We start from the raw sequence: 14,975 nt of genomic DNA, 5'->3' as shown, positions 1-14,975 counted from the left end.
TGGTAGGGGGCATAACCCTTCAGCGCACAGCAGCCAGAGGAGCATGCGTGACTGCTGCCAGCGGCTGCCGACCTGTGAAAACACGTGTGGGAGACACTGAAAAGGGGGAGGTGGGGAAGGACGTCGTGACCCTGTTTGTCGAAGCGAAGTGATGAACAGATCTGCTGAAAGGTGAACCAGCTTGGGTTTGTTTGCTGACACCTTGCTGCTTGGATACTCAAACCTTGCAATCCCCTGCCACCCTTTGGCAATAGCACAGTCGTGTCTGCCTTGCATCCCTCTCCTTTATCTTTTTTTTTGTGATTCAGCCGACAAGAAACTCTTCCAAAACAATGGCACACTCGTGCCTGTCCTCACTGAAAGCAAATGGTTTACAAATAAGCTCAACTTCCCACCACGTTAGGGTGAGGGTCTGTAAATCATCACTCTATACATGAAGACTTGCTTTGGTGAAAGTTCTGGTGAAGCATGTATCCTGCTTGGGTCCAAATAACTGGGGAGGACTGAACCGCTGTCTTTGCCTCTCTTCTGATTTGCACTGCTTCAAAATCTATCAGCTGCTATCGCCATGCTAGCACTTGGGTGAGGAATGTGGGGTAGCAGAGAAGTCCCTTTCTTCCAACACTGAACAAGGAACTAAAATGGAAAATGACCCCTAAAAGACCTTTAGATCTCTTTCCATCCCTCTGATTTTTCCTTATGGATGAAAATGAAACAGTTTGTGTTTATCTCTCTGCATCCTGTCCTGATGACATCTGGAAGAGGCTTCCAGCCATCTCAGGTACCAGGGTCATGCACTGGCCGCATCTGCTGGGATGCAATCAGGAAGAAGAGATGTGCTGTAAACAGCAGCAGTCTGCGTGGGTTTTGTGTTTTAACGGGTTCAAGAATCGGTGTTAGCATATGCTAACCACTCTTTGCAGGGTGATCATTATGCAAATGACTACAGTAAACAGGTAGGAAATTAGATCTAATCAGGACAACCCCCTCTCTCCCCTCTCCTGTCATAGGAAGGTTGATTCCTTCGCATTGCTCTTGGTACAAACCAAGAGAAGGCTGAATTCCTGGTTTGAGGAATTCAAATTCAAAAGGACAAACGAAAACCTGAAACCTCAGGTTTTTGTTTGTCCTTTTGTTCTCATGTGTTTGATTTCTTGCATAAGTCACTGGAAACCTAAGGGAAGCCTTGTGATTGCTTTAATTTTAAAGCTTCCAGAACAGGCTTGTATGGCTGGGTCTAGAATTAACACCGCTTGTGGATTTCTGTGATTTGAAGGCAAATAAAAAATAAGGACATCATGCCTGGTCTCCATGAGTAATTTGACTCTGTATAATATCTAATCACTGTCTATTAAACTGTGGAGTGAGTAAGAGGCTGTCTGTTAATACTGATGGGGATGGGGACAGTTACAGATTCCCAGTATGAGCGCATGAACATCACTGGATTCTCTGATTATCAGGAGACCTACAGGTCCTCAGTGCTGCCGGGCCATCACACAGCCATTTTCTGTCTCGCACTCCCTCTCCCCATGCAGCTCAGCCCATCTCCCGCATTTGCAACACCTCAACTCCTCTGTGCCCAAGTGCCAGACACAACTGGTTGATTTGCCCCGTGCCCCATCGAGGGGCTGTGTCTGACATGGGAACACCAGCCTCGTGGCTCATCTCATCCAACCCACCTACACGCGACCGCGCTTTGGGGAAGGCCCCTCGTTTGACCCTGCTGCCTTGTCCCCAGCCCGGCAAGCGTACCGCCCATGGCCAAAGTCTCTTCAGGCTCCCTTGCCAGGCACCTTATCATCCCGACACCAAAATTGCTCGCAAACATAGCACAGACAGAGCTAAGCCTCAGGCCCATGCAGACTGCAAGGCAAATTGCTTCTGCCCCTACCGTCAGTGGTCCCCCAGGCCCTGCCAGCAGTAAGCACTGCCCTTGTCCCTGGGTCATCTCCGCTTGTCCCCTTCCCAGCTGGGCTAAGGGTACCCTTTACAAGGCTCAGCTCCTGGGCTTCGAAAATCTCAGCCTCCCAGAAGTCTTAGAAAGGACCAGCCATCTTCTTGCAGCAAATATTAAAGGCTGCGGCCAAGTAATAACACCTGTTTGCTGCAGTATCTATGCAAAGGTTGAGGCAATTAAGGCTCTGCAGACAGAAGCATAAAAGCCATGCGCACAACTCCTCAGCCATGATGGCCTTCCTGCACTGTATATAGGCCCCAGGACGTATGTGTGAGAAATGGGTGCCGCAGGGTCACCCTGGCAGGGAGGAACTTGCATATCCCTTGGCACCCTGGGGTGCTACTCGATGCTGTTTTTGCCTCTGATTATTGCAGTCTGACCTGATGGTATGGCGGGGAGGGAAACCCCAGTAGGCCCTCACTTGCCAGTGATGCCATCAAAGTAGAAAACTAAATGGCAGAGACTAGGATTTTCCCTGGGAAATTAGACATATAGGGACTATTTTAATATGGTTGCATCAATACAAGTAATTAAATACATGTAGTGAGGCTCTAATTTTGGTCTCAGTTATATAGGGACCAGGGTGATGCCACAGGGTGACCTCTGCATCTGCACAGTTGTTCCCACCAAACCCCAAATAGCTCCAGCATGCTGTTTATTACTGATTTTCATTCAATCCACCACCATCCCTTGCAATGTCACAGGCTTGCAGCAGATCTGGATGATCCATTCAAGCGTTGGCACCCCACAAAATGCTGAAGGCACCCCTCCCCCAAAACGCAGGGGAAGAGACTCAGATCTCTCTGCAGTGACCCCTTCTGCAGTCACCTCTCTCCCTCTTGATATGGGAGGCCATGAGTCAGAAACAAGCTTTGGCAGCCTTTAGCGGTTTAATTTGCCCCTGGCAGTACCTGCCGATGGAGGCGGGTAGTTTGCACACCTGGAGAGGCTGGCACTGTGTCCCCGGTCCCTGCGGCAGGGAGGCAGCGGGGGAGAGATCGGTCAAAGAGAAACAGAAAGAGCAGTGGCTCAGCAGGGCTGGCCCAGACTGCTCCAGGAAATTCTTGCAAGACGTTTCCCAAGACTGGGTTACCTTAGGGATTCCGGCGTTGTGCTAGCAGTGGGAGAGTGCCCTTGTTCCACTGCAGATGGCTTCTTCCATGCACGTGGGAAGGGTTGAACACGGACAGCGTGCCATGCTTCTGCCACCCTTGTCCTGGATGAGCCATCAGCCTGGAGGTCCTACAGCCTGCAGGTCCTACCATAATACAAATCTCAGCAGCACAGGCGACCCGTACCACTGGTTCCCTGATCTCTGGTGCCCATCTCTCAGCTCTCTGCTACACCATCTGTGTGTGATTTGCCAGATCCAAAGATGGTCCAGAAGCAACTTTTCCCAGGAATCATCTGGAGAATATTCCATCCTCTAAAAAGTCCTGCACATAGCCCTGAAACAGCAGAGTAACCTGGATGGTTTCAGTAAGGGATGTGCCATATTGTATTTTAAGTAATTATGGACAGGAGCAAACATGTACTGCCTATCTTTTAGAAAGGCACTCAGTTATTTGAGTGTAATACCTCAAAAATCCTGCATATCTTCCATGTCCTAAGGCAATTTGTTTCAACTGATAACTTTTATTTGTCTCTGATGTCCAGTTTGGATTAATCTTATTTTAACCTGTCAACCTGGGTACTGTTACCAGATGGATAAACACATGCTTTTGTCTTCCATGTAATACTCCTCACTCACCGAATATACTTACATCATCTCAACCTTCTCTTGGATAACTCTGTATATTGACAGGATCTCCTCTGCCAGGCAGGTTCCCCACTCCTTGAGTTGCTTTCCTGGCTTTTCCTGAACCCTTTCTGATATTCCACTTTCCGTTTCAAAGCCTGGCCTTGAGTCTGGACAACATCATTTCAGTAGAGGTCTCCTCTCCCACCTGACTTGGGGATTTCCAGCGTTTCAGTGGCAATGTTCCTGCCCTCATCCCCTCACTGACACAGGGCTGAAGTCTTTCGGGTTCCCACCACACTCCATCACCCTTCTCACCATCCCACCATCCCAGTTCCTGCAACCTCATGGCTCTCGGGAGGGCTTAGTGCTCACCGGCCTGTGCGTGGCCCGGCTTTCCAAACCCCTTCCTCCTGCAGGGATGCTGAATCGCTCAGGTTACCTCTCCAGGTGCATTTGCTCACCCTTTGCCATCCAGCCCTGCTTTTCTTTGCCAAGCTGTCCATCCTCTGCATGCCTCTTTCTATCACTTCTCTCCCTTCACCAGCTCTGGCGATTCGATGTTTAACAATTCTGCCTGCATGCTCTTTCACATTGCTAATAAAAATGTTAATTGAAGCCAAGCCCGTGCCGCCTCCTCCGCGCGACACTGAACGAACACCCTCACAACTCGCCACACTCCCTTTAATCGCGGCTCCTTGTTTGCAGCTCTGCAGCCCCTGGGGCAATACCCTCACCCAGATCAGCCTGCGGTAACTCCCCAGACGCGATTCCCTCCAGGTATGATTATCCAGGTATGATTCCCTCCAGGCCTGATTATCCCAAGGGGTCAAACCTGCAGCCCCACACCCCACAGAGGGGCCACGGTGCCCCACAGGGTCTCCAAAAATCAATGAGACACAACAGAGTGTGGTTACCTGTCCTGCCACCACCATGGCATGAAGGGACCAGCTTGCATGGATGAAGGGACACCTTGCTTTTAACAGTAACAGCAGAAGATAAATCAGGTTCACCTCTGCTTTAAACTGTGCCTGAAAGCAAAAGCAATTTGCCACTTCTAAAGGGAATGAGGATGCAGGAGGACCCAGCCCTGGTGGGAAACACACCGTGGGCACTGGGGCTGCCTCTTCCCTCTGCACAAGAAAGGCAGCCCAGCGTGGGCATCCTCACTGCATCCAAAGGCTGGTGCTTGGAAACACAAGGTACATGGCAAGCCTTACCAAAAAGTCCCAAGTGAATCAAAGCAGGTCAGTAGGAAATTTCTTCTTCTTGGCATTGACATCCTGACCTCACAACCTCCTTTGGAAAAGCCAAAAATGCTCCTAGTCTTGAAAACTCTCCTGTGCCATTACTTCAGCAAAGTGAGAGTTAAATCATCTCCCAGCAGGCTGTGAACTGCTACTAGTGGCAATGGAGGGTGGAAGCACGGCTGCCAGTCCCGCAGCCGCGCTGTGCTAGGTGCTGTATGCACACACAACATGCAGTCCCTGTTGGAAAGTTTACAGACCAGAAAGGACTTTTTAAATATATTTCCTGAAGCATAAAGGAGGTAAGTTGCCCTCCTTGCTCCCTCGTGCCCTCTCCTCCCTCTCCGGCCTGGTCCCAGACTCTCCCAGGGCACAGGGCTCTGCGGGGTGAGTTGCCCCCTTGAAGGGGTAGACGATGCATTTTCTAAGCAACAGCAGCTCTGGCAGAAATATTGCATCTCTCGTTACCAGCATCCACATGAGAATAAATATCAGGGTCCCTACCTGTGAGCATGTGAGAACCAGCTCCTCCTTGAAAACAGGAGAGAACCAGCTCCTCCTTGAAAACAGAAAACAACGGAAATACAGTCCAATTTTTCCAGCAATTAGCTCCGTGGGGATCTCTGTAAGGAGGTCTCTGGTCTCACAGAGGCACCTCCTTTCCTCTCACTCTCCCTATAATGATGCTACCATTTAATTACCAAGTAATTATGCATCACGCACAGTGGCTTGGTCCTGGCAAGGGCTGAGTGTCACCAGGAGGTATCTGAGTCCAAGGAAGGTGTTTTCTCTGTGCACTGAAAGGGGAATCCCAACCGGTGCCTCCAACTCTGCATCATTAACAGGGAAAACCCAAAACTGGGCTCAAGCCCCATGACAGCGCAGTATGCGACCCCACGCATGGAGACATCATTGCCACAGGTCCCCAGACCACATCATGCCGTTCCCAAATCTGTTTAAATGGAGAACGGGAAAGGGACTGCCCGCACCAAGGAAGACGCTTCCTTTTCGGCACATCCCACACTAAGAAGTATTTGCCAATAAGCTGATAATCAGGTGGCCTGGCCACCGCCGGTACGTTAGACCTTGCTGCTTAGAGAATATTTGAGCATACAGTATCTCCATTAGGAGTTTGTAATCCGCTATCACCGCATTTGAGAGCCATTTGAGTATAAGGAGATTTTTATTAATGGTTCATGAGCCTAAAAGTTAAAATTGACTCTCAGAGCAGATTTTAACAGCTTGTGCGGCATTTATATATGTATCTATCTCTTAACCACCTCTTCTTCCCCCCATCACCTCCGTCTGCTCTGCCCCAGCACAGAGGTGCAGCAGCGATAACAGCAGCAGGGAGACACCGGGCAGCCCCGGCAGCTGGATCTGCCAAATGGCGTTTCTCCTTCCCTTCTGTCTTTTTCTGTCTTCTCCCTTTCCTTTCCTTTCCTTTCCTTTCCTTTCCTTTCCTTTCCTTTCCTTTCCTTTCCTTTCCTTTCCTTTCCTTTCCTTTCCTTTCCTTTCCTTTCCTTTCCTTTCCTTTCCTTTCCTTTCCTTTCCTTTCCTTTTCCTTTCCTTTCCTTTCCTTTCCTTTCCTTTCCTTTCCTTTCCTTTCCTTTCCTTTCCTTTCCTTTCCTTTCCTTTCCTTTCCTTTCCTTTCCTTTCCTTTCCTTTCCTTTCCTTTTCCTTTCCTTTCCTTTCCTTTCCTTTCCTTTCCTTTCCTTTCCTTTCCTTTCCTTTCCTTTCCTTTCCTTTCCTTTCCTTTCCTTTCCTTTCCTTTTCCTTTCCTTTCCTTTCCTTTCCTTTCCTTTCCTTTCTCCTTTCCTTTTCCTTCCTTTCCTTTCCTTTCCTTCCCTTTCCTTTCCTTTCCTTCCTTCCCTTCCTTCCCTTCCCTTCCCTTCCCTTTCCTTCCCTTCCCTTCCCTTCCCTTCCCTTCCCTTCCCTTCCCTTCCCTTCCCTTCCCTTCCCTTCCCTTCCCTTCCCTCTTCCCTCTTCCCTCTTCCCTCTTCCCTCTTCTCTCATCTTCCTTTTCTCTTCCTTCCTTCTTTTCCCCTCCGTTTCCTTTCCTCCTCTTCCCCCACCCCTCCATCCCTAATGCCTCACCGCGCACAGCCCTGCGCCAGCCCAGCCCCGACGCCGTGCCCTGACCCCCCCGGCCCCCCGGGGTCCTGGCCCTTCGCCCCCGCACAGCCCCCTGCCACGGGCGCAGCCGCTTCCGCCTGCAGGCACTGCTGCTGCAGGCACCCCTACACCCATCTGTGCCGTATGCCTTGATATATACGCGCTGATACGGGCATTCATGCAATAGGCATTTACGATATGCATCGATATCTGCATTTATGCCATACGCGCTGGCGCCACATGCATTTGTAGGTATGCACTGATATGCGCATTTACGCTCTATACATTCATTGACGTGCATTTCTGCATGCATGCGTGTGCTATAGCCCTTCATGCGTATGCGCTGATACGAGCATGCATGCTATAGCCGTTATAGATACGCACAGTTCTGCTCTCTGCATGTATATGGGGGTGGGTGTATGCGGGGAGGGGGGTGCACGCGGGGAGGCTCTGAGCCCTGTGCACCCCCTCGGTCCCGGCTCCCTGCAGGGCTGGGAGGGGGGAGCAGAGGTGTCCCCTCCCCAGATGAGGGTCCCCAGCATGGGCTGGGGGTGAGGGAGGCCATGGCCCCCCGTGACCGTGGAGGGCTGCCTTCTGGGGTTTGCCTGCATGGCCCCTGGGGCTGGGGGGACCTGTCCTCCCCTGCTCTTTGGGAAATTGGGGGTGGAGGGTGGGGGGCTCTTCTAGTGTCCATGCTCCCCTTTCAGTCCCCAAAACTGGATGGGGTCCAGGACCCAAACCAAGCCCAAACCCAAGCCCAAATCATACCCGGCCCTCCCGACCCCAAACCCATATCCACCCCCAACATTCCCAATCCTCTTTCTAACTTTCCCAGACCCAAACTCAGCCCTCCCAAACCCAAACCCATACCCAACCCTCCAGCCCTATCCCCACTACCCCCCCAAAGCCCACGTAAGGGCAGTGCCAGGGCTGTGAGTGGGGGTTTTGGGGCTCCCTGTGCCCCCCCCAGTGCTGGGTGGGGAAGCTCTGCTGTGAGTCCCTGAATCCTTTTTTTTTTTTTTTTTTTTCCCAGTAACTCTCCCCCATCTCCTTGGAAACTGCCAGTGCTCCCCAGCCCTGGGCTCCTTCTGGAAATGCAATCACCCCCAAACTTGTCCCGGTTTTGGGGCTCCCTGGGCTGGCTCAGCCGGGGGTGGGAGCGGAGCTGCCCCGGGGAAGGGCTGGTTACTGGGGAGAGACTGGGCAGTGCGGGCTGGTGCTGGCAAGGAGCAGGCAGGGAGCGGGCAGGGAGTGGAGTGGGCAGGGGACGACATGGAGGATGGGGGCAAGATGCAGGCAGGGTGCAGGGAGGGATCAGGCAGGGAGTGGGAAGGTATATCGGGCAAGGTGCAGGCAGGGGAGCAGGCAGCCCGTGGGCAGGGTGCAGGCAGGCAAACGGACGGGGAATCAGACAAGGAAGCAGAGCAGGAGCAGGAGGGGATCAGACAAGGAGTAGGCAGGGTGCAGGCAGGGCATCGGGCAGGGTGCAGGCAGGGTGCAGGCAGGGTGCAGGCAGGGCATCGGGCAGGGTGCAGGCAGGGCATCAGGCAGGGAGCAGGCAGGGTGCAGGCAGGGAGCAGGCAGGGAGCAGGCAGGGCATCAGGCAGGGAGCAGGCAGGGTGCAGGCAGGGAGCAGGCAGGGAGCCTGCAGAGGAGATGGAGCCAGCATTTGAGGCAGCTCGACTGTGCTTGGGGTCAAGACTTCCCTCCTGGCTTTCTGATTTTTCAATTTTAGGGGTTTTTTTTCCTGTGGTGGGAAGTGTCACCCTTGCAGAACAGGCAGAGGGTTCACTTATATGTATATTTTTGTGGGGCTGGGGGACACCTCAAATCAAATACCCTTCTAATCAGCTCTTTGCCCCTAAATCCAGCTTTCCAACACTAAACCGACGTGGTCCCCCCAGCTTTTCCCCCAATTTTATTGGATCCAGAATTGCCTCCCACTGCCTGAGTTCAGATGAAACAAATTCAGCTGGGAGATCTAAAACATTAAAAATTAAAAAGGAGTTAAATTGCTCTTTATATAATATTTTGTGTTTGCCAGCTCACCTTGGGATTTTGCCCTTTGTCCATGCGAGTGCCCATTTAAATTAAAATCAGAAACAGGTAGAGAAAATGTGGGAAGTGCAAAAAGCCAGGTAAAATTCGGAGAAATTCCTGCCATGAATTGGCTTTTTCTGATAAAAATGAGCCGTAGCCAGAGGAGCTCATCCCTAACAGACAGGAAAATACAGGAAAGAAAAGTAAAAGATAAGATGGGAAAAGAGGTTTTAAAGAGGCTTTAAAAAAAAATACTCAAAAGCCCAGGAAACAAAGAGCTTTTCCAGGCAGGTGGGATGCTGCGCCCCAGTTCAACAAGGACTTGCTTTTTCTGAGCGTATTTTGCTTGAATAGATTTGGGGGGGGGGGGTGGAAACTTTGTTGGTTTGAACCAAATCAGCAGAGAAACAAAACTTTCCGCGCTGCTGCCTGGGAGCAGCCAGCAATGGGGACCCGGCTGAGCCGTCCCCGGCAGCCCCGGCCTCCGCGCTGCCTTGCGCTTCCCAAACCCTCCCTGCACGTATCCTCCCATTAAAAAAACAATAAATGAGAAAATCACCGACCGACAAGTGCTAACATGGAGCAGCGTAAAAACTCGCCCTCGTTCAGAGCCGCCCAATGTGTTTATTTTAAAGGCTGATCTTTGCTCGCGGTGGTGGGGGACACGAACGCCGCCGTGGGAAGGAGAGGGATTGCCGGTGCCCGAGGATGGGGGACAGCCCGTTTGGGATGCGGGGATGCGAAGCCGAGGGATGGCCGCAGAGGCACCACGACGGCGGCGGCATTCGTGCTGCCCGGCGCTGGGGACCACGGTGGGGTGACGGTGGCCACACGCCTGTGGCCCCAGGTGGCTTGCAGGCAGGAGGGCACCGGTGACAAGCCATGGAGGACGGCCGGTGACAGGGAGCAGGATGGTGGCAGGTGCTTTCTTCAGCCTCTCTCTCTTTCCAGAGGTCCATTTTTTTGCTGCGTTAAAGCCAAACCGAGTTCAGGGCTCAAGCGACCCCAGCGATGCACACGGGAAAAAGAGAGGGAGAAAGAGGGAGAAGGACAGAGAAAGAGCCACCAAGAGCAGGGATGCTTGGGAAGGGCCTGATCCTGCATCGCGGGGTGCTGTGGCTTCAGCTCATGGACGTGTAGCTTAAAAACTTGTCCTCCTCCTTCCCCAGCACCTCCGCTCGGATCATCCTGCCTGATCGCTCCCCCCTTCTCCTCCCTGGCTCAGCCCGGAAAGTTTAGGGCTCTCCCCAAAGGCAATGGGGGACTCGCACCTCCCGGGAGGCCACAGAGCACACGCATCCCTCCCCTCCCCATGGCGAGATTTGGGAAGGCTGTGGGGGGAAGGTCACGTTATCCAAGGTCTGTTTGTAACGAATAGTTTTTTGCTTTAAAAAATAATAATTAAAAAAAAAGAATCCTCCCTTCATTTTCCTTCCTTCACCTCGGGGAGCCACTGACAAACCCCCTTTGTCTCGGCCCCGCAGAAGCAGCCGGACCCTCCTGGTCCCGCGCGCCTGGCTGCAACCGAGAAATCCCTGCGGCAGACGGCATCGCCCCTCTCCGTCACTCGCCGGATGTGATTAAAATGGAAGACAACCATCAAGTGTGCTAGAACCATTTTAATATAATTATACATATCTGCCAAATCCAGGAAAAAAAGGTTTATGCATATATATCTTTTTTTTTTTTTTCAGTTAACATCTGCAAGCATAAATGACAATGAATTTCTTGGTTTAAATTCATCCAGGTCAGAGCAACTGCCCAAAGTCCTGTTGGATTTGATGGTTACTGCCAGCGTGGCCAGCAGTAAGTGAGCTCCAGAGGAGTTTAATGTCCTCGGGTGGGGTTTTTTCGGTCTTTTCTCTTTCATTCAGAGACAGTTTGTTGTAAAAAGTTTCAGTGCAGTTCACCTCGGGTGAAAGGCGATCGTGTTTTTTGTGTTTTTCTTTTTTTTTTTTTTTAATATATATTTTTAAATGATTTTTTAAAAGATGATAATAGGTAACTCAGTTGCTCTGAATTTCACTTATAATTATAACCTATTTAAATCACAGCAGAACTCCCGCTGGTGCAGAGTTCATAGTTGCATACAATACAGGAGATCACAGTTTTGAAGTCTAGCACAGATTAAAAACCACAGATGTACCATTTATATAAGACACACACTGATTGTCTCTTAAAAACTACATATTGACTCCTTATGAACATTATCTTTTTTTTTTTAATCTTTAAATAAAGTAGTGCAGCTAGGACAATCAGTCACACAACCCACACAGCCCTGAACCAAGTTCTCCGGGTGCCAACTTGAGCGAGTTGGGCATGAAACAGTTGGATGAGCTCGAGAGCGAGAGAGAAAGAAAGAGGGAGGCAGAAATAGAGGGAGAAAAAGAGAGATGCTGTCCATTCCGAATATTTTAACCGAGGGTTGGCTAACACATTGGAAACCTCTGGGTGAAGGATCTTTCCACGCACACACAAAAAAAGAAATAAAAACCTAGACTTTTTTTTTTTTACTTTTTTTTTTTTTAAAACTGGCCCGTAGGTGGGACGATCTCCCACCTCTTCCAAACAAAGAAACCCAACAATTGCCTAAAACTAGAAAGAACACAGATGGGTCTGTCTGTTTTCTGCTCACTAGATGATCTGTCCGTTTAAGGCCTTCCTCCTCTGTTTTTCCTCTTTATTATTCCTTTTCCAGAGCGTCTGAGCAGGAGATGAGTCTGAACGGGATCACACCAACACTGTCCCCCTCTTGTCGCTGTCGTTTTTTTGTTCGTTTGTTTGTCCGTTGAGTTATTTTTCTCTTTAATTTAACCAAGACCTGACTAAAACTGGAGCGTTCAGCCCAGCCTGTTCGTTCTCGTCGCGATTTCTCTCGTTATCACAAAGGTTCTTCACAAAACCTGGAACTTCCATGACGATGTCTGGTCCTTATAATCCAAGCAGTCAGCATTGAAGTTTAACTTCCAGGAGGCGGTTTGGTCTTTATAATCCAAGCAATCGGTGGTGGAGTTAAAGCCCAAACTGGAGGCTCCATAGCCCTGGGTGGAGAGGGAGGCTGGAGACTGGTTGAGGTGGCTGGTGACCGCGTTGGCACCCATGGGACTCAGGGTGGCCCCTGGTCCGGGAAGCTGGTGGTGCATAGGGGTCAAGTAAGATCCACAGTCCATCCCTCCAAAATAGGAGGTCGAGCCAGCGTATCCTTGGCTATAGCCTGATGCCTGGGTGTAGGTCATAGGATAGGATCTCTGCATGCAGGAGGAAGAGGTGGACAAGGGGTCTGAGAGCGGGGAGATGGACGCTGGGCTCCAGATGGACACGGGGGCACTGCTGCTGGAAATGGTGGGGACCGAGGTGCTGGAGGGGGGAGTGAACTGCCCGCTGGTCCCGCTCTCCGAACTCACTTCCCGGGCCGGCGAATTCTTCTTTTTAGCTGGCCGTACCTTGTTCTGGCCCCCGTTCTGCTGCTGCTGCTGCTGCTGCCGGCACTTGGCCCGGCGGTTTTTAAACCACACCTGGAGACGGAGAGACGGGGAGGGAGAGAGAAAAAGCCTGGTGTTAGGGTTGCGCAGGCAAACCCAAGGGGGGAAGAGCCGGTGAGCGGGGAGACCTCGCCGGGGAGGGGGCCACTAAAAGCTCTCCCCGGCGAGCGGAGGGTTGCAGGCTGCTGCAAAGAAAAGCTCCGGGGCTCCCCCTCCCTGAGATCATTAGCAGTAATAACAAGTGGAAACGGGCAAATCAAACTGCTTAATAAGGTCACTTTTAGGGGGGAAGGGAAGCGCTCCCTATTTGCTGTTTGCCAGCCGGGGACCCCCAGGAATCACCGTTTAAGGCCTATTGAAGTCAAGCCCTTAATTAGAAACAATAGAGCATCAGAAAGGGAGGGAACAATTAGGGAAACAGAGGCAGTGGTTGGAGGGGGGGGTAAAGATGTCTCATTTACCCTCTAAATAGACTCTCTGCTCACCCCCAGCCAGGGCCAGCCCCCCAGCCCATCTCACCCTCAGCAGGGACCAAGGGACCCCCAGCAGGGACCAAGGGAGCTGGCTCTGGGGAGGACGGGTGCTGGGGAGGCTTCACGGGGAGAAGGCTGGGGTTTGGCGTGGGGGGATCCCGGTCCCGGGCGGCCATGCTCCGCTGGGGCACGGCACCACGCAGCCTCGGGAAGCTTTGCAGGGAGGCGAGCGGGAGGGATGGCTTTGGAGCTGCCCTGCCCCGGCTGCAGGGGTGTCCTGGATCCGTGCTGGGGGTACGCAGGCCGCCAGGACCCCCCTCCTGCCCTGCCAGCAGCACCTCCAAAATGCTGTCTGGATTGGGCCCCTGCAGGCTGCTTGCAGAGCAGACACAGCCCTGCCCCGGGAGAGGGATCCCCTCCGCCGAGGCCTCTTCTCGCTCATCAAAGTCCCTTCGAAGGGAGAAGCCCCCGGTCTGTACTGGTGTGAAAGGGGATCCCAGTCTGACCCTGCTCCAAGGATGCTGGGATCCTTGGGGAAGAGGGGACCCTTTACGGCTTCCGCAGGACAGGCTGGGATTTGGCACCCAGGGCAAGGCACGGTGCAGAGCCTGGGGGTGCTGGGAGCCCTCCCCGGCTCAGAGCGGCCAGGGGGGCTGGGGAGGGTGCGGAGGGCTCAGGAGCTGGGATCCGGGAGCTGCACGACCCCCCCCAGTGCACAGGGAGGAATGGGGGGCACACTCCAGCCCTGGGGAGGCAAATTGCCGCTCCACCCACCCCTGCACCCTCACCCATCTATGAACACCCTTCACCCCATCTTGATCTCCCTCCAGGACTGGCTCCATCGCCTAAAACAGCCCCCTCGCCTCCCCACCAGCGCCGGAGCAGCCCAAACCCTCCACGCCAGGATGGAGGTGGGGGACAGGCAGGGGGTCTCGGGGGGGGGACTACCCCTCTTCCTACCTGCACTCTGGACTCGGGCAGGTTGATTTTCAGCGCCACCTCCTCCCGCATGAAGATGTCGGGGTAGCGGGTCTTGGCGAAAAGGGCCTCCAGCACGTCCAGCTGCGCCCGGGTGAAGGTCGTGCGCTCCCGCCGCTGCTTTCGGGGGGTGGCTGCGAAGGGAGCCGGAGGCCCTGGCTGTCAGTCAGCGGCCCCTCAGCCCCGCGTGTCCCCTCCAGCCCCCTCCCCAGGGGGGCACCCCCATTTCTTCCCCCCCCCCCCCCGGGCGACCCGCACCCCAGTCCTCAGCCGCCGCCGTGCAGCAATATCCCACCTCCGATGCCTCCTCCCCCTCTCCCCTGGGATGGGTCTGGATGGGTCTGGGGCATCTGGATGGGTCTGGGGCATCTGCCCCCCACCTCCAGCAGGAGGGTGGCCCCTCTGTGCAGACCCCTCCCCGGGTAAAAAGTTGAGGGTGAGGAGGAAGGGGGGAAAGAGGAAGGAGGAAAGGGGACCCCACGCCCCGCACCCGTGTCCCTGGGCATGTTGTGCCTCCAAAAGCCCGGCGGCTTCTCCTCCGGGGGGACAAAAAGGGGGAGTTTGGCGGGGGAAGAGGGAGAAAAACGTGGCTTACCGGGATAACCGACGGACGGATGCAACAAATCCATGCCCGAGGTTGTGAGACTCAGGCCATTGACTGCATAAGGTGGTTGCTTAAGATAAGACATCATGCTAAAGTTGTGGCGGGGAGGAGAGTTGGCCGAAATCCGGGCGAGGGGGAGCCGCCCGAGCGCCCTGCCTGCCCCGGGCGCTGCCTGGGGGTGCGGTGGGGCGGGGGCCGCCAGGTGCCTGCGGGGGGAGAGAGGAGGAAGAGGAGGAGGAGGGAGGGGGGGTCAGGCCAGCTCGCTGCCCCCCCAGCTCTTATCCCCGCTGCCTTTCCCCGTCAATCCTCCAGCTCGGAAAGCCGGACCCCGGCCAGATTTG

General features: G+C 53.4%; 1 protein-coding gene across 2 annotated transcripts; it reads right to left on the bottom strand.

Moving 5' to 3' along the window:
- Positions 1-11,991: 11,991 nt before the first annotated feature.
- On the bottom strand, positions 11,992-14,722 carry OTX2 (orthodenticle homeobox 2). 2 transcript variants are annotated; one of them, XM_072864877.1, is made up of 3 exons: positions 14,626-14,722; positions 14,013-14,185; positions 11,992-12,612 (listed from the first exon to the last, which is right to left on the bottom strand). In XM_072864877.1, exons 1-3 carry the CDS (start codon positions 14,720-14,722, stop codon positions 11,992-11,994), a joined length of 891 nt encoding a protein of 296 aa, XP_072720978.1. The 2 variants fall into 2 exon arrangements, with proteins under 2 accessions (XP_072720978.1, XP_072720979.1); XM_072864878.1 differs by having other exon boundaries at positions 14,013-14,164.
- Positions 14,723-14,975: the final 253 nt, after the last annotated feature.

Source organism: Ciconia boyciana, chromosome 6, assembly GCF_034638445.1.
Source record: "Ciconia boyciana chromosome 6, ASM3463844v1, whole genome shotgun sequence".
Lineage (NCBI taxonomy): Eukaryota > Metazoa > Chordata > Aves > Ciconiiformes > Ciconiidae > Ciconia > Ciconia boyciana.
Note: the sequence above shows the minus strand (reverse complement) of the source record. Positions and strands in the feature narration are given on the sequence as shown.

Excerpts from the sequence above, each read along its gene's own strand:
- OTX2 (XM_072864877.1), bottom strand. The coding sequence starts at position 14,722 with ATGATGTCTTATCTTAAGCAACCACCTTATGCAGTCAATGGCCTGAGT. Across the intron at positions 14,186-14,625 it reads TCCGTCCGTCGGTTATCCCG|GGCCTCCGGCTCCCTTCGCA; the intron begins GTAAGCCACGTT and ends ACTGACAGCCAG. Across the intron at positions 12,613-14,012 it reads TGCCCGAGTCCAGAGTGCAG|GTGTGGTTTAAAAACCGCCG; the intron begins GTAGGAAGAGGG and ends CTCCGTCTCCAG.